This window comes from Archocentrus centrarchus, chromosome 24 (genome assembly GCF_007364275.1).
Source record: "Archocentrus centrarchus isolate MPI-CPG fArcCen1 chromosome 24, fArcCen1, whole genome shotgun sequence".
NCBI lineage: Eukaryota > Metazoa > Chordata > Actinopteri > Cichliformes > Cichlidae > Archocentrus > Archocentrus centrarchus.
The window spans coordinates 429762-449254 of NC_044369.1; the positions used below are offsets into that span (position 1 = coordinate 429762).

The 19493-nt window shown below is 43.1% G+C and overlaps 1 protein-coding gene across 1 annotated transcript in view; it reads right to left on the bottom strand.

Annotated features, from left to right (window-relative positions):
- Positions 1 to 913: 913 nt before the first annotated feature.
- The window catches only part of adgrg6 (adhesion G protein-coupled receptor G6), a 150576-nt gene continuing 131996 nt past the window's right edge, over positions 914 to 19493 (bottom strand). Inside the window, exon 28 of the mRNA XM_030722217.1 lies at positions 914 to 5111. Coding sequence (XP_030578077.1) covers positions 4900 to 5111 — 212 coding nt within the window. The 3' untranslated portion in view covers positions 914 to 4899. The remainder of the gene's footprint in view (positions 5112 to 19493) is intronic.

Below are 19493 nucleotides of genomic sequence, written 5' to 3' on the forward strand. Positions count from 1 at the left end.
CAACCAAGCAGTGAGTGAGCTCAATGTAAAGACTCCCTTACTGGCCTTTCCTGAGCTTCTGACCAGTGGGTGGAGCTTGGGTTGATCCTTTGCTCCCTGTGTGTACTTTTCATTTTGTAACCACACAAACATTCAGCTTTGTGCCCTGTAAGGAAAATCTTCCTTAATATAAATACAATTAAAGAAAAAAAAACATTATTTATATGCTTGCAACATAAATTTCACTAGAAGGCTAACAATATTCACTATTTTCTTTATTGTCAACAAATCTTCTATTAAAATTTAAATGAACCATTAAAAGGAAACATATTTGAAATTTTTTCATATTTTCACAATTAAAAAGTTCCTAAATTGAACTGAAACCCACAGTGAAGGTAAAAGTTTGGCTATTTTAGGATATGTTGTTTATCAGGAAGTACAAAAAACATAGGAGGTCCGCACACCAAAGAGTTCCTTGGAAAATTTTAATCCATCAATGTTAGACCGGTGACGTTTCGGGCCGGAGTGCCCTTCTTCAGACTTCTTCACACTCCAGCCTGAAACGTCACCGGTCTAACATTGATGGATTAAAATTTTCCAAGGAGCTCTTTTGTGTGCGGACCTCCTATGTTTTTTGTATTGAATTTTGCTTGGATCCAGCACCCTGGTTAATTTTTGGATGTGCATGTTTCCCTTTAATTAAGTAGATTATCAGGAAGTAAAAATAATAAAATTATTAACATAAATCAATAACAGCCCTATCATCACCCACAACTTTAAACAATTTTAAATTCATGAAAACATGTTCGGATCTTTTGTTTTACAGGTGATTTTAAAAAAGCTTCAAAATGGAATAAATAAATTCAGTTTGTGTGATCCCACTATGTGTGTGTGTGTGTGTGTGTGTGTGTGTGTGTGTGTGTGTGTGTGTGTGTGTGTGTGTGTGTGTGTGTGTGTGTGTGTGTGTGTGTGTGCACTTTCTCTGGATAGTCATGCTTGATATGAACATTTCTAGGTGGGTCTGCATTAAAAAAGACTGTCACTCCTGTTCAGTTAACATGTTATTTGATATTAAAAATCCCCAGCATAATTACAGGTGGAATAATCTTTTGTCATTCAGCGGTCTATATTTGGCAATCTTTGGCCATGTGTTAGGTGCAAGAAAAAGTACAACTGTTTTCTCCACCCTCAGGCTGCAGCCAGTCCAGCGACTGACAGGATCACTGAGCTATGCCCCTGCATGGAGCTGCCAAAGAGGCCTCCACTCTTCGTTCACAGTCTCTGGGGAATGATTTCTGAGGGTGGAAGAGTGCATTCTTCTGCCACTCTGGGCAAAAGCAAAAAGAAACAGGGTCAGGGCGTACAATACGTGCTTTACTGACTACACAATGGTTCTGCAGTGTGGAACGCTCTTGGCTCCATGTAGACAATAGAGGTTCCGGTTAGCCAACAGTTGATGAGCGGAGGCCCAACGAGTCTGAATGCCAAAAATACTTCAGACAGGTCCCTGTGTTCCTCCTCCAAAGTTTTCCCTTTCAGTTGATTGTGTGGTTAACCAGACAGAGGGAAAGGTACGGCCATTTACAAAATAAATAGTATACTACACAATAAACACAAAAGCTCCAAAGGAACAGAATTCTCCAAAACAGGAAGATGCTTTTCCCACTTAGAAGGATTCATGAGACTTTCTGGTGCTGACAAATCATCACCATAAAATGGTGCACTGCAACATAAACTGATTGTTTTATATGGATGTAGCTCCAGCGCTAAATATGTCTCTCTGTATCATTTATCACATACAATATGTATTTTTACATTTTTCTAAATGTAACAGGGAACATTTCAGACAAACCTCTAACTGAACCTCTTATTTGCAGCTTTAAATACTGATCCCACACTACAATTTCATATTCAACACATGGTCTAACATACAGAGTGTATGTTTCTAAGTCTACTAAAAAAACAAAGATTAAGATCAATTGTTTGGTGGCAAACTGGATAAAGTTTCAGGTCTTCACCTGAATCCTGGGCAATCAGAACATATAATTTCTGTTCTTAATAAATTGTTCTTACAGTCAGGGAGCAAAGAAAACAATCAATTTATGATGACAACATCAGAAACTGTTTCACTGTTTCCACAAAACTCCGATTTCTTTAAAATATCAGGTTAGGTTACCACTTATGATGGCTTAGACCTCAAGGGGATTTAAATGTAGACTCTCAAAACTCTCTACTAAATGGAAAATGATATACATCTAGTTTATTATATTTATATATATTTATATGTATATAGCATGTACCAAACTGCAGCTAAGGTGAAAGTATGTTTAGAAAGTTTTAAGTTTAGATTTAAGGTAAAATTCCTAAATTGATACAAACATAATTGAAAAACTTCCAAATATCTTTCTTGATGATGAAATGTTCTTCAGGGGCCAAATTATTAATGATATTCTAGTGGTAAATCCATGTGAGGAGGTGGCTGCATGCATGCAGTATTTAAACAAAGGAATTACTAACAGGAATTATACATCATGGCTCATGTATTTTTACATATAAATTTACAGTTCAAGTCAGCCAAATTACAAGAACCAAAGTAGACTGTCACTGCTCCTTCCCCTCATCTTTCATGCCAACATGTTTAAATCTTCTCTGTTTGAGATAATTGCCACCACAAGAAAGTGCATGGATGGAATTTCACTTGCACTTCCAGGACCTCTGGGTAATCTACAGACTTCGCTGTCTACAGACTTCCCTTTGAAAAATGTTCTCTCTGTAGAATACTTGTAGTAATTAGGACATTTGATATTAAAACACACATCGATGCTGAGCTTTATCTTCTTTGTATTCAATTGGTGAACATAAACAAAAACCCAAATGAATGCAGGGGTGGACGTTACATTTGTGCTGGGATTTGGGTGAACTTATCCATAAGTCCTTTAGGCTATAGGATCTACATCATCTAAAAAAACAAAGCTATTAAAAAAGTCTGAACAAAAACAGATATTTGAATGAGAATAAGGAAACAAAACTACATATTTGAACAGTAAAGCATTTACCATAAATCCCACCTTAAATGATTGCTAAACTTTGGCTGACATGCACAAGAAAGCTTCACCAGCCACTGGATTGACTTTCTATTATCCACTAAACCACCAAAAATGTGGGAAATATTACCATTATTATATATCAGCAAGACATTTTCAAAATTGCAGTTTTAAAATCAAATATGTGTTGATAAATGTGAGCAGATCAGTAGAAAGATACCAAGTGTTGTTCTTCATAATCGTATTTTTAATAGAATGTAAATATGCTAAATGGATATTTGAAAACACCTTTGATCAACCGGCCTTTGTTTTCCCAGTGAAGATCATATTCTTTTACTTTCTCTTTTTTGTGTGTCAACCTTTTGGTCATCACAACTTCAGTCTCAGAGCATGTATATGAAGTATGTACAGTTGCAGTGACCCTTTCAGGACCTCACAAAGGCATGAACAAACGCAACCATCCGGACAGGTTTTAACAATAAAATAAGGCACATAGAATAGACAGATCTATATTTACAGAGGGTATGGCTCCACACACACGTGCACAAATGGACAGTTTTAATAAACATCACAGTATTAAAAAGATGCCAAACCTAAGAGTCTATTATTTCTTCAATCACAACATTTTTTCATTTTTGTCTGCCTTGTGTTTTTTTCCTTTCTTCCCTCCCCTGCTCCTAGTTTCCTCTTACAGTCTGGCAGCCAAGTCAACCGATTCTGGTAATTTGATATGATACAGTAGAATCACATCAGCATCACTGACCACCTGTAGCTTCCCTTATCATTCTTATCCAGAATAATTTGTGGCAAGCTTAACTTAATTTTGATGACTTCACAGGCTGCCTTTTGAATATATTTCATGAGAAGGCATATTTCTTGATAAGCAGGGACTTTCATACAAACGTCACTGCATATTCTATATGCTGCATTGGTACTAAAGAAAACTATGCTATTTAATCAGTGTTTTCGCTAACAAACCAGCTAGCTCCATGGAAATTTAATGTAAATGATAACACAAATTGTGAATTTTTGCTGATTGTCCAATTAAACGTACATTAAAATATGGGGCTCCTACAACACGTATATCGACACACAATTTTTATCAATAAAGTTCTGAGAGCCATGGGCATCTCTGATGTTGGGTCAGCACCAGAAAGCTTCTAACATGTTTGTTTGGGTGTTGGTTTGCACAGTGTTGCGGGACTATCTCATTTTCAGAAAAAGCCGTCAGTGAATGAGGCCATCAGAGCTCTGGAACGCTTCGATAAATTCTGGAATTCAAAACTTTGCCAACTCTTGAGGCTCTGAGAGAGTTTTAGAATCCATCTCCAACAACATAAGGATCACTCACTGTTGTTCTGGAAAGTACAAAAGGTTCTAGAATGTATGGCAGGACATTCAGAGCAATAACTCATCATGTTCTGTAATTCAACTCACTCAACTGGGAGTTGCTAAAAAGACTTGAAGGTTCTAGAATATCAGAGGAACTTCTATAATGGTCTTTAGCACAATAAAAACAACCTTTCTCCTGAAATGAGGCTGTCATAAAGCTTTAGTATACTTGGATAAGTTTCAAAACACAGATTTTTCCAAACAGCAAAGGCTCTTATAAAGTTCTAAAATCTTAGGAAGATATCCAACAGACTGGATTGTTGGAAGCTGGAGTTCTGAAATATTAGAAGAACACAAAAGGTTCAATAATGTTCAGCGGCAGGCACAGAATAATGACTCGTGTTCCACTGCTGAGCTTCATATTTGAACCGTTAACAGAAGCCTTTCAATGAAGTTGTTGACAGGATGTTATAAAGTTTCTAGAACAATGCTGGAGGTCTAGAACATATTCCACTGAGAGCCTGCAGAAGTGGTGAGGACAGATTTAAAACCTGGTGCAGTGGGTGCAGGTGTCAGACATGATGATGTTCTTGCAGAAGTTGTCAGAGTGAGTGGAACAGTAACCTTTCACCTTGTCAATCATCTGGCTGACAGGAAGGATGGAAGATGAGGAGGAAGAGGAGTTGGGCTCCACCTCGGAGGAGGAACAGGATGAGGAGATGCACTTTGGGTTGGTCTGTTTGGAGTAATATTTAGCTACAGCCAGGGAGCAAAGAAATAGAGGGAAAGTAGGGGTTATGATTGTGATTTTTCAATAATTTTTCAGTTATTAGAAGAAAATGTCACTTCATTTCATTTAGGCTGCCACTCATGGTGAAAACATGTTAGCACTTGGTATTTAACTGTCACACATTAGTATTATTACTAGTTAAAAGCTTTTAAAGCAGATTAAATTAATCAGGTATGTATTAAGATCTGGTTACCATATTATATTTTTTTCTGAAACACTAAAACCTTAAATCCCATTCTCTAAATCAAGTTCTCAGTCTTATTGATTTGATTCATTCATTGAAACAATCACTCTTGGAAAAATCTTTTGTTGCCTAGTTCTTCCATGGCTGGGCTGCCAGAGAGAGCGGTTGAGGAAATTAAGATGGAGCAAGAAAGCAGAGTTGGTGCTTCTTCACGCTGAGAGGAGTCAGCAATGCCATAGGATCAAATTTGTTGCCTTGGGGAAAAGAAAAGTTTGGGAGAACAGGAAACTCCTAAGATTTCCCAAAACCAAAAGCCAATCGCTGCTGACATGAGAGTTCAAAACAATACATAAATACATAAAATACATAAAATACATAAAATACATAAATACAGAGTTATTAAGGACTTTCACCGTGGCTCCCTTTTCACCACTTAGCACATCATCCAGCACAATAGGGTAGCTCATGGTGAGCAAACACTTCAACTCATCTGGGCTGATCCAGCATGAAGACTTTTCATTTATGTTCAGCCTTTAGCCATTTGCAGTACCAAGTACTCAGTCCACAGACAATACTGTACTTCTTGATGCACTCATGCTATGCAATATCAAAAATGTGATGCTTTTTTTTGGCTTGACTCTGTGTATAATCTGAAATCTGACGAAAGCTAGAAATGTGTCTTAGCAGGTGTTAAATATACAGTACAAAAAGAATTCACTAAGAAAAAACATTAAGGCTGTAACTATGCACATTGCATTTTAAATTGAATTATGAAGAACGTAGAACAAGAGCAGTAATGTGAGGTCAAAATGTCCAGGAGAAACACAATGTATTATTCTACAGTCATGTGCATTAATATCTGGCACCACCTGAGAAAACAATCCATGTACCACACTTGTGATGGCGCCAAGCCAAAAGTATCTACCTTCAACATGTTGTTTGTGAAAACAATATCTCTTGTTTACCTTTACACTGTTTTGGAATTCTGTCAGAGGTATTCTTGGAATCATAAAATGACATAAAACATGTCATGTCAAACATGTTCTTATTCAGGAGTGATAGAAGGGTAGCGTACAGGAAAGATATTCACAGTTTAGTTTCTAAAGTCTAATTTAAACCACTGCTCAGAACATAATAAGCCAGGTCAAGATGATCCCACACAGAATGATGAGAAGAATGGTGAGAGAATACGGTAGCAGATCTATGGTACAAGGATGGTGATATGAATACTGCCCTGACATAAGGCCAGGAACAACACTGTTAATTCAACAGTGACCACAAGAAATGCCAGATTAGTACTCCCTCATAGAACATCCAGGTAGTGTCTTAGCTGCCAACCATTCAACAGCCTGAGATCTTTATTTAAGCAGGAGTGGAATTCTTGAGATAAGGAATCTGTTTTGTGAGAATGAGTCCCTCAGCAGAGTTTATCTCACATTCTGCATGGAGAAAACAGACCACCTGGGCTTTTATGGCTTATTTTTCTTTATCACAGTGCTATGTTTAGCCATGACTTAAAGCAGAATATTTGGCTGTCTGGTTTTTGTCTGGTTTTCTGTTTTGTTTCTTCTCCCTCTTCCATTTCTTATTTGCTCACAGACTTGCTTTTTTAAACGATTTTATGAGCCAGCAGAAAATACAGCCAGGCCACACTAGGTCATGTGTGCATATGAGAAGTAGAAAGACAACAGTAACAATTAGTATACTGATTTTATTTGGACCTAGAAAACTCTGCTGTTGTCATGGGTTTAGCTGGAGATGTGTTTAAACCACAGAAAAGAGGATGGGGCTTATATACAAAAATGGGTGGTACATTAACACGCAGTATCCAAGGCACTGCTTTATTGTTGAGCGCTGTGTCGAGGCCGCCAATGAAAATATTAAGAAAAAGTAATTTTTTTTTTTTTTTTTTTTTTTAGGAAATGTCACTACAGGCACGAAAGATGAGAATAAATATATGTCAAAATAAACTTAACACTCAAAACACTCAAGCAGTTTGATGTTTTAAAGGAGTACTGGGTAACTGATATTTCATATTTTTAAAAATAATAATTTGTGCCTTCTGGGTTAGGACAGAGTTGCACCTATCAAAGTAAAATAGACCCTTAGATTGAGAGGCATACTGGTATTGGAGGTGTGGTATCTGACCATTTGGGTGAAAAGAGACTTCAGTCAGAAGGCAGAGCTTTAATGAGCTCTGGGCAATGACCAAAAGAAAGAGACACTGATCCAAGCTACTGGACTGGTTGAGCAATAGAAAGCAGAGTTGGTGCTTCTTCATGTTGACAGAAGCATGTTGAGGTGATTTGCACATTAAGAAGCCTCCTGGACAGTTCCTGTGCAGGGTTAAACCTTCTTTTTAGGTTAAGCTTAGAGTTAGGGCTGGGTCATCCCTTAGTTCTGGATGGGCCTAAACCACACGCTGCACTGAGCACTTCCACCCTTTTCTCTCCTAATGTGTTTGTGTGTTTGTGGTCTCTCTGTGCTCCTCTTTTACCTGTAGCCCTGTTAAAATCTGTTAATGGAAATATTTACTTGAATAAATAAGTTCATAGTTAATACATAGTATTTGTTAAAAATTTATTGAACAGCAATGAGGTTTGCAATTTGATTTTGTTTAAAAAGAAAAAAGACATGTAAAAAAGTTGTGTATTTATTTTGTTTTTATAACCTGTAACTTTTTGTGAAAGAATCACATCCCAGGTCCAGTGTTGCCAACTTAGTGACTTTGTTGCTAGATTTAGTGGCTTTTCAGACCCCCTGTAGTGACTTTTTTCCAAAAAGCCACTAGCGACATATTTAGCGACTTTTTCCAGTAACATCAGCGACTTTTGGAGAGTTTTGGAGATAGACTGGAAACCTGAAATCCTCCACTGTCGCTATGTTTTGTGTACATAAAGCCTTCACACTGCATCCCTTCGTATGCTTTGGCATCGCCCATACCTCACTTCGACTCCACCCTCCAACCCCCGGACTTCACTTAAATACTGAGCCCGCCCACTCACTCCCTCCGCCTCTTGCTTAGACACTGAGGGGACATTGTTTTTTTGAGACAGCTGACAGCGAGTTTTCTTACAGTTGGCATCAGTGGCCCAGATAAAGGAGGAGGGTTGAATGTAGCTAGCAGTTGCACTCCACATGTTTTCAATAAATTTGATATTGTAACATTAGACAATATGGGACAAAATTGATTTATGTAATGTGGGTCTAGGTAAAGCACTAAATTTATTAAGTTATTTCATAAAGTTCATTTGTAGATCTGAACATATTTAGGGTGTTTTTTTCTTCACTTTTTGTCTCTCCAAAGATGTTATTCTTCTCTCCTACAGCCTCAATTGCAACTACATGCAAATGACCAATTATGCAAATTAGGTGATGACATCATATAGTGACATCTAGTGACTTTTGGGACAGCCAATAGCTACTTTCCTTACTGAGGAGTTGGCAACAGTGCCTAGGTCAATGTGACAGGAAATGAGGGGTAATTGAGAACGTGAGGGATATGTGAGCAAGAGGAAAGTTTGAGATAGAAGAGTGGAGGAGATGCAGGAGTGAAACATAAACTTTTAAGTCAGCTTTTATCAAGATTCAGTAAAAGTGCTTGACAAGGACTCTTTTTTTTTTTTTTTTTTTTTTTTTTTTAGCCTGTCATGTCTGGCATCTTTCACAATCGGAATGATGATCCGAATGCACTGATGTACCAAACATATTTGCTTTGACAAGAACAGCTCTATATGTTTCCTATAGGCTCTTCTTGTTAATGTTTGCAATTTTATTTTTATTTATTTATCTTTTTATTTAGTTATTCATGCCAAGTCTGACAGGCAACAAGGAAGGGGCAAGAACAGGAGGTGGGGGGGAGAAAAGGGGGGGGGGGGGGGAGAGAAAAGGAAGAAAGGAGATAGAAAAAAAAAAATAAATAAAATAAAAGGGGTTGATATACTCACACACACACACACACACACACACACACATCCATACACACACCCATATGCACCTACATATACACACACACACAAACACACACACACAAGTTTATTGTTTGTAGTAATGTGTGTGTATGCGCCTTTGTCATGCAATGTATTCGATAATGAGGGCGAGAAACTGCAACCATGCCCCCCGCGATCCAGAGGTAGATAGGGAAGGACCCAGGGGACCCAGGCCATCCACAGCACAGGAGCTCAGAAGACTTGGGGCCACACATCCCGATGGCAACCGCGTACACTCCCCAGAAGAGGAAGGAGGGAGGCTACAGACGGAACCCCCACAATCCAGGGGCTAGAGTCCAGAGAGCCAGAGACGACGGGCAGCCCACCCCCCCCGGCAGGCCGGCACCCCCAGCACGAGCCAGGCATGCGGCCCCCGAGGCCCCAAGCGCCCGAGAGCAGCCCGACACCCGGCAGAGCCCCCCCACGCGCCAAAGAGGCCCAAGCCACCCCCAGGTCACGGCCGCCAAGGGGGCAGGCCAAAAACCATGCCGAAACATCCGGCCACACATCCCGGGACCCACGGGCACCCACACCCCAGGGGCGGCAGTGACGACCAGTGGGGAGCAGCGTGGAGCGGTAGGGAGGGGTAACTCCCACCCTCCGTGTCCCACCGGTGCCAAGGCTTGGCAAGCCACCAACCCAGGCCCAGCTGTCCACACACACACACTCTCACAAGCACGCACGTACACACACGTACCAGTCATTCCCTCATGTACACACACGCACATACACACGCACGCACATTCGCATGCACCAGTCACACACTCATGCATACGCACATGTAACATACATGGACACCTAATGTGGGAGAGCGGGTACCAGCACCAAGCCAGCGGCAACCCAGGGAAGCAGCCAACCCAGCCCCGAACAATGAGCCAGTCCCCATCCCAGGCGGGGTGCATGGAACCGGGGTGTGAGAAGGCCCGCCCGCCCCCTCCTCCCACTCAGCGTGTTGGGGGGGGTGATGTGAATGTATGTACTGAGAAGAATGTGTATGGCTGTGTGAAAACTACAGTGCTTTTAAAATTGGAGGGACAGATGTAATATGAGCACTGAATAACAGCGCCCATCCACACCGTCCCCCCAAGGCCCTCAATGTCTAAAATGTAAATAAAATTGAGGTGCAGGCAGCAGTGAACAGACAAGTGGGGCCACCTCAGCAGTGCCTGACAAGGACTCTTAGAAACCTGAATGGTGGTGGAGTTGGTGAGTTTGAGTAGACAACTCAACCAAAGACTACGTTTAGCTGAGTGAGCTGCTAATATATTGGCTAGTGCTTTTGCCTGTGCCTTGCTAATAATCTAGCAACTCATGAACTCAACTAGCAAAGCCTGCATGAAGCTGTGAGCTGACAATGAGGATAGAAAGCCAACGGAGCCGGACAGCGCTGCGTGTGAGGACTGTGCCTGTATCGGCTGCTGCATGAACGAACCCCCTCTACACCCATGTGAATCTCCTCTTCTCATCATCTTCTTCTGCTGTCCTTGACTGTGAGCAGTTCACGCTCACATTTGTTTAAGGCTACCAGCATTCAGGCCTGCAACAATTTGAGCTACCATTTTATTTTATTCATTGCTGGCTGTAGGTTACTGGGGCCCAAAGAACATATTTTAAGGTTGACCTGTTATGTTATGTTAAATGCATTTACAGTAATCCCTCGCTACTTCGCGGTTCGCGGACTCGCTGTTTCGCGGGTTTGTAAGCAATATTAGTGTAAATTATTTACCAGCTTTCTCTGGAGCTTGAAAAAGGCGACTGGACTTCTTTTTGTTTCTTGAAGACGTTTCACCTCTCATCCGAAAGGCTTCTTCAGTTCTCAACCAAATGGTGGAGAGACCCAGGTATTTAAACCCCTGTGGGCGTAGTCCCCTGGAGGTGGTTATGACCCTCTATTGATCATGTGCGTGAACACATGTGCCCAGGTGTGAAGGGGGCGTGGGTCATATTTAATCAGTGGTTTCAGTTGAAACCAATTTAGGACTCCGCTCCATTGTTTCCTGTGGCCTATTGAGGTCACTGGAACAAAGGTGTGAATGGGGGTTGAGACGTCTGGGAAGGGAGCTCAGGACAGCACTGTAAGCGGGGGAAAGTTGGTGACGTAATCCACCTCCTCTGTTCAATGATGGTTGTTCACAGTGGACATAGATGGCTTCTTTCACTCCTCTTTCAAACCATCTGTTTTCCCTGTCCAAAATGTGGACATTGGCATCCTCAAAAGAGTGCCCTTTTTCCTTCAGATGCAGATGTACTGCTGAATCTTGTCCTGTCGAGGTGGCTCTTCTATGTTGTGCCATTCGTTTGTGAAGAGGCTGTTTGGTTTCACCAATGTAGAGGTCCGAGCACGCTTCACTGCACTGAACAGCATACACTACATCGCTGATCTTGTGTTTGGCGGGTTTGTCCTTGGGATGAACCAGTTTTTGTCTTAGGGTGTGACTTGGTTTGAAGTATACTGAGATGTCATGCTTGGAGAAAATTCTTCTGAGTTTCTCTGACAAGCCTGCCACATATGGGATGACAATGTTGTTCCTCTTGTCCTTCCCATTCTCTGTAGTTTGTGTTTGGCCTTCATTCCTGTGCATCTTAGCTGATTTGATGAAGGCCCAGTTGGGGTAACCGCATGTTTTGAGGGCTTTCTTAATGTGTGTGTGTTCCTTATGCTTCCCTTCTGCCTTAGAGGGAACACTTTCCGCACGGTGTTGTAGGGTCCTGATCACCCCAAGTTTGTGTTCCAGAGGGTGGTGGGAGTCAAAGAGGAGATACTGGTCTGTGTGTGTGGGCTTCCGGTAAACTTCAATGTTGAGGCTTCCATCTTCCTCGATAAGCACCGCACAGTCCAGGAATGGTAACTTGTTATCTCTGGTGTCCTCCCTGGTAAAACGTATGTATTTATCCACTGAGTTAATGTGACGAGTGAAGGCTTCCACTTCTTGGGTTTTGATTTTGACCCAGGTGTCATCTACATATCTGTACCAGTGGCTAGGTGCCATCCCTTTGAAAGAACCAAGAGCTTTACTTTCCACTTCCTCCATGTAAAGGTTGGCTACAATGGGAGACACTGGGGAGCCCATGGCACATCCATGCTTCTGTCTGTAGAATCCATCATTGTATTTAAAATATGTTGTGGTAAGGCAGAGATCTAAAAGTGCACAAATCTGATCTGGGGTGAAGCTGGTTCTGTTCAGTAAGGAATCGTCTTCCTGTAGTCGTCTTCTGACGGTCTCCACTGCCTCAGTTGTAGGTATGCAAGTGAAAAGTGAAACCACATCAAAGGACACCATGGTTTCATCTGGATCCAGTACAAGATTCTGGACCTTGTTAGTAAAATCTGTAGAGTTTTCAATGTGGTGGGGTGTGATGCCAACAAGCGGTGATAAGATGGTGGCGAGGTGTTTGGAAATGTTGTAGGTGACCGAGTTTATACTGCTGATAATGGGTCGAAGTGGGACTCCTTCTTTGTGGATCTTTGGGAGTCCATAAATGCATGGAGTGGCTTCTCCAGGGTACAGGCGGTAGTAAGTGGGGCGGTCAATGGCTTTTTCCTTTTCAAGTTGTTGCAGGCAGCAAACAACTTTTTTCTTGTAGTTGCTTGTGGGATCACGTCTCAAGACCTCATAAGTATTGTTGTCACTGAGGAGTGTAGTAATTTTGTTGTGGTAATCCGATGAATTCAGCACAACCGTGCACCTCCCCTTGTCGGCTGGCAGTATGGTGATGTTTTGATCCTTGCTTAGGGCTGTGATGGCCTTCTTCTCCTGAATGGTGAGGTTGGAGGGAGGAAGTCTTGCACTGGAAAGAGTGGCTGAAACTTTCATCCTGATCTGTTCTGCTACAGGATGAGAAAGTACAGATTTTACTAACAAGGTCCAGAATCTTGTACTGGATCCAGATGAAACCATGGTGTCCTTTGATGTGGTTTCACTTTTCACTTGCATACCTACAACTGAGGCAGTGGAGACCGTCAGAAGACGACTACAGGAAGACGATTCCTTACTGAACAGAACCAGCTTCACCCCAGATCAGATTTGTGCACTTTTAGATCTCTGCCTTACCACAACATATTTTAAATACAATGATGGATTCTACAGACAGAAGCATGGATGTGCCATGGGCTCCCCAGTGTCTCCCATTGTAGCCAACCTTTACATGGAGGAAGTGGAAAGTAAAGCTCTTGGTTCTTTCAAAGGGATGGCACCTAGCCACTGGTACAGATATGTAGATGACACCTGGGTCAAAATCAAAACCCAAGAAGTGGAAGCCTTCACTCGTCACATTAACTCAGTGGATAAATACATACGTTTTACCAGGGAGGACACCAGAGATAACAAGTTACCATTCCTGGACTATGCGGTGCTTATCGAGGAAGATGGAAGCCTCAACATTGAAGTTTACCGGAAGCCCACACACACAGACCAGTATCTCCTCTTTGACTCCCACCACCCTCTGGAACACAAACTTGGGGTGATCAGGACCCTACAACACCGAGCGGAAAGTGTTCCCTCTAAGGCAGAAGGGAAGCATAAGGAACACACACACATTAAGAAAGCCCTCAAAACATGCGGTTACCCCAACTGGGCCTTCATCAAATCAGCTAAGATGCACAGGAATGAAGGCCAAACACAAACTACAGAGAATGGGAAGGACAAGAGGAACAACATTGTCATCCCATATGTGGCAGGCTTGTCAGAGAAACTCAGAAGAATTTTCTCCAAGCATGACATCTCAGTATACTTCAAACCAAGTCACACCCTAAGACAAAAACTGGTTCATCCCAAGGACAAACCCGCCAAACACAAGATCAGCGATGTAGTGTATGCTGTTCAGTGCAGTGAAGCGTGCTCGGACCTCTACATTGGTGAAACCAAACAGCCTCTTCACAAACGAATGGCACAACATAGAAGAGCCACCTCGACAGGACAAGATTCAGCAGTACATCTGCATCTGAAGGAAAAAGGGCACTCTTTTGAGGATGCCAATGTTCACATTTTGGACAGGGAAAACAGATGGTTTGAAAGAGGAGTGAAAGAAGCCATCTATGTCCACTGTGAACAACCATCATTGAACAGAGGAGGGGGATTACGTCACCAACTTTCCCCCGCTTACAGTGCTGTCCTGAGCTCCCTTCCCAGACGTCTCAACCCCCATTCACACCTTTGTTCCAGTGACCTCAATAGGCCACAGGAAACAATGGAGCGGAGTCCTAAATTGGTTTCAACTGAAACCACTGATTAAATATGACCCACGCCCCCTTCACACCTGGGCACATGTGTTCACGCACATGATCAATAGAGGGTCATAACCACCTCCAGGGGACTACGCCCACAGGGGTTTAAATACCTGGGTCTCTCCACCATTTGGTTGAGAACTGAAGAAGCCTTTCGGATGAGAGGTGAAACGTCTTCAAGAAACAAAAAGAAGTCCAGTCGCCTTTTTCAAGCTCCAGAGACTACTATGACCTGGATGACTGAGAATCTACACAGACATATTGCCTTGCACTTTGGGAGGAACACCCTTCAATTGGTGCGGGAGTATGAAAGGGACTCAAGAAAGCTAGCGGACTACAGGAACCACCTTCGTTTCAACTTGAGATGCAGACAGTCCAGACTGGATCCCAAGAGTTTGCACCTTGGGTCCACAGTAAAAGGACATAGAGCTGACCAAATTCTATGGAGAGCACAAAACCACCTTTTAAGTGAAAGGATAAGACAGGTCCATTTCACCATAGATGCACTCCAGAACAAAATCCACCAGACGCAGCAGAAACTCTCATCACTCTTACCTCACACCATCGCAGAAGAAGTTTCTACATTTGTGGACAAAGCCCAGCTCGCACAACACATCAAAGGCAAGGAAAGACAACTATGTAAATTTCAAACTCTGCAAACCAAGGCATACCATTCATCTGTTAACAAACAGGACGACACGATAAGCAATGGAAACCAAGGAAAGTGGGTGAAGAACCTATCAGACAGGGTCCTCACCAAACCAGAAGAAAATGTGCTAGCCAAAGGACTCAACTTTGCCATAGCCCCACAACAGCTTCCTATAGTAGACCTCATCACAGCAACAGAAACCGCTATAAGAAATAACAAACTTTCTCATCCTGTAGCAGAACAGATCAGGATGAAAGTTTCAGCCACTCTTTCCAGTGCAAGACTTCCTCCCTCCAACCTCACCATTCAGGAGAAGAAGGCCATCACAGCCCTAAGCAAGGATCAAAACATCACCATACTGCCAGCCGACAAGGGGAGGTGCACGGTTGTGCTGAATTCATCGGATTACCACAACAAAATTACTACACTCCTCAGTGACAACAATACTTATGAGGTCTTGAGACGTGATCCCACAAGCAACTACAAGAAAAAAGTTGTTTGCTGCCTGCAACAACTTGAAAAGGAAAAAGCCATTGACCGCCCCACTTACTACCGCCTGTACCCTGGAGAAGCCACTCCATGCATTTATGGACTCCCAAAGATCCACAAAGAAGGAGTCCCACTTCGACCCATTATCAGCAGTATAAACTCGGTCACCTACAACATTTCCAAACACCTCGCCACCATCTTATCACCGCTTGTTGGCATCACACCCCACCACATTGAAAACTCTACAGATTTTACTAACAAGGTCCAGAATCTTGTACTGGATCCAGATGAAACCATGGTGTCCTTTGATGTGGTTTCACTTTTCACTTGCATACCTACACCTGAGGCAGTGGAGACCGTCAGAAGACGACTACAGGAAGACGATTCCTTACTGAACAGAACCAGCTTCACCCCAGATCAGATTTGTGCACTTTTAGATCTCTGCCTTACCACAACATATTTTAAATACAATGATGGATTCTACAGACAGAAGCATGGATGTGCCATGGGCTCCCCAGCTTCTCCCATTGTAGCCAACCTTTACATGGAGGAAGTGGAAAGTAAAGCTCTTGGTTCTTTCAAAGGGATGGCACCTAGCCACTGGTACAGATATGTAGATGACACCTGGGTCAAAATCAAAACCCAAGAAGTGGAAGCCTTCACTCGTCACATTAACTCAGTGGATAAATACATACGTTTTACCAGGGAGGACACCAGAGATAACAAGTTACCATTCCTGGACTGTGCGGTGCTTATCGAGGAAGATGGAAGCCTCAACATTGAAGTTTACCGGAAGCCCACACACACAGACCAGTATCTCCTCTTTGACTCCCACCACCCTCTGGAACACAAACTTGGGGTGATCAGGACCCTACAACACCGTGCGGAAAGTGTTCCCTCTAAGGCAGAAGGGAAGCATAAGGAACACACACACATTAAGAAAGCCCTCAAAACATGCGGTTACCCCAACTGGGCCTTCATCAAATCAGCTAAGATGCACAGGAATGAAGGCCAAACACAAACTACAGAGAATGGGAAGGACAAGAGGAACAACATTGTCATCCCATATGTGGCAGGCTTGTCAGAGAAACTCAGAAGAATTTTCTCCAAGCATGACATCTCAGTATACTTCAAACCAAGTCACACCCTAAGACAAAAACTGGTTCATCCCAAGGACAAACCCGCCAAACACAAGATCAGCGATGTAGTGTATGCTGTTCAGTGCAGTGAAGCGTGCTCGGACCTCTACATTGGTGAAACCAAACAGCCTCTTCACAAACGAATGGCACAACATAGAAGAGCCACCTCGACAGGACAAGATTCAGCAGTACATCTGCATCTGAAGGAAAAAGGGCACTCTTTTGAGGATGCCAATGTTCACATTTTGGACAGGGAAAACAGATGGTTTGAAAGAGGAGTGAAAGAAGCCATCTATGTCCACTGTGAACAACCATCATTGAACAGAGGAGGTGGATTACGTCACCAACTTTCCCCCGCTTACAGTGCTGTCCTGAGCTCCCTTCCCAGACGTCTCAACCCCCATTCACACCTTTGTTCCAGTGACCTCAATAGGCCACAGGAAACAATGGAGCGGAGTCCTAAATTGGTTTCAACTGAAACCACTGATTAAATATGACCCACGCCCCCTTCACACCTGGGCACATGTGTTCACGCACATGATCAATAGAGGGTCATAACCACCTCCAGGGGACTACGCCCACAGGGGTTTAAATACCTGGGTCTCTCCACCATTTGGTTGAGAACTGAAGAAGCCTTTCGGATGAGAGGTGAAACGTCTTCAAGAAACAAAAAGAAGTCCAGTCGCCTTTTTCAAGCTCCAGAGACTACTATGACCTGGATGACTGAGAATCTACACAGACATATTTACCAGCTTTATTTTCGCTGTTTTGCGGGTTTTTGCGGGTACTCGTTCTTCACATGCGTAGTACGTGTTGTACAGTAATGTATATATTTGGTGTATAAGTGTGTGGGGAGGGTTTATAAAAACTTAAAATATGTATAACTACTAAAATAATGTATAAGTATTAAAATAAATATAGCGTCCCTACTTTGCGGATTTTCACTTATCGCGGGTGGTCCTGGAACGTAACACCCGCGATAAGTGAGGGATTACTGTACTGGTTTAAGTGAAACTTAAAAGTGAAAACCTGAAAAGGAAAGATGTAAACAATTAATTCCATTTATGTAAGTGTTTAAGTAAATTTTCTATATATTCTTCCCTAAATTGGTGTGTTTATTGACTGTTTTGATACTGTAAATGTAGTAGTTATTATTAACAAGTGAAAGCAAAACAGACCATTATTTACACTTTGAATACCTGTCTACCAAAAGGGAAATTCTGCTAAATTTATCAGAGAAACCTAAGGTTCTTTGGAGATTCAGACAAACTCAGGTTAGCCACCTCTCATTTTAGCCGAATACGCTAAAGAGGCACTACATACCTCTTTCCCCTCACACCCCAAATCAGTCATGGCAGATGCTTGTCTGAGCCTGGTTCTGACAGAAGTTCATCCATCCATCCATTCTCCTCCACTTATCTGGGGCCGGATTGCGAGGGCAGTAGCCTAAGCAGAGAAGCCCAGGCTTCCCTGTCCCCACCTGCTCATCCGCAAGGACACCAAGGCGCTCCCAGGCCAGCTGAGAGATACAATCTCTCCAGCGTGTCCTGGGTCTTCCCCGGGGCCTCCTCCTGGTGGAACATGCCTGGAACACCTCACCCAAGAGGCGCCCAGGAGGCATCCTAGTCAGATGCCTGAGCCACCTCAACTGGCTCCTCTCGATGTGGAGGAGAAGCGGCTCTACTCTGAGCCCCTCCTGAATGGCCACACTCCTCACCTTATCTCTAAGAGAGAGGCCAGCCACCTTTCAAAGAAAACTCATTTCTGCCGCTTGTATTCCTGATCTTATTCTTTTGGTCACTACCCATTCCACTGCGAGCTGGAGGCCACCCCCTGATGAAGCCAACAGAACCGCATCATCCGCAAAAAGCAGAGATGAGACTCTGAGGCCACCAAGGAAGAAGCCTTCTGCCACCTGGCTATGCCTAGAAATTCTGTTCATAATTTTTATGGACAGAATTTCTAGGCGTAGCCATCGTTGACAAAGGGCAGCCCTGACGGAGTCCAACACCCACAGGAAACAAGTCCGAATTATTGCCGGCTATACAGACCAAGCTCTCACTGCGATTGTACAGGGACTGAATGGCCCACAACAACGGGCCAGACACCCCATACTCCTGCAGGGCCTCCCACAGATACCCCGAGGGACCTGGTCGAATGCCTTCTACAAGTCCACAAAGCACATGCAAACTGGTTGGGCAAACTCCCACGCACACTCAAATATCCTTGAGAGGATAAAGAGCTGGTCCAGCATTCCACGACCAGGATGAAAACCGCTTTGCTCCTCTTGCATCCGAGGTTCGACTAACAGGTGGACGTTCCTTTTCAGCACCCTGGCATAGACCTTACAGGGGAGGCTGAGGAGTGTGATCCTCCGATAGCTGGAGCAGACCCTCTGGTCTCACTTCTTAAAGATGGGGACCACCACTCCGGTCTGCCAATCCAATGGCACCACCCTAGATCACCACACGATGTTGCAGAGGTGTGTCAACCAAGACAGCCCTACAACAGGTGAAGTCAGCAGCACTCCACCCATAGTACAAGCTGTGTGAGTGGAGCACCGCTTTCCCCTCCTGAATTGCCTGACGGTTTGCCAGAATTGCTTCGATGCCATCCGAAAGTCTTTTTCCATAGCCTCACTGAAGCCCTCCCACACCCGAGTTTTTGCTACAGC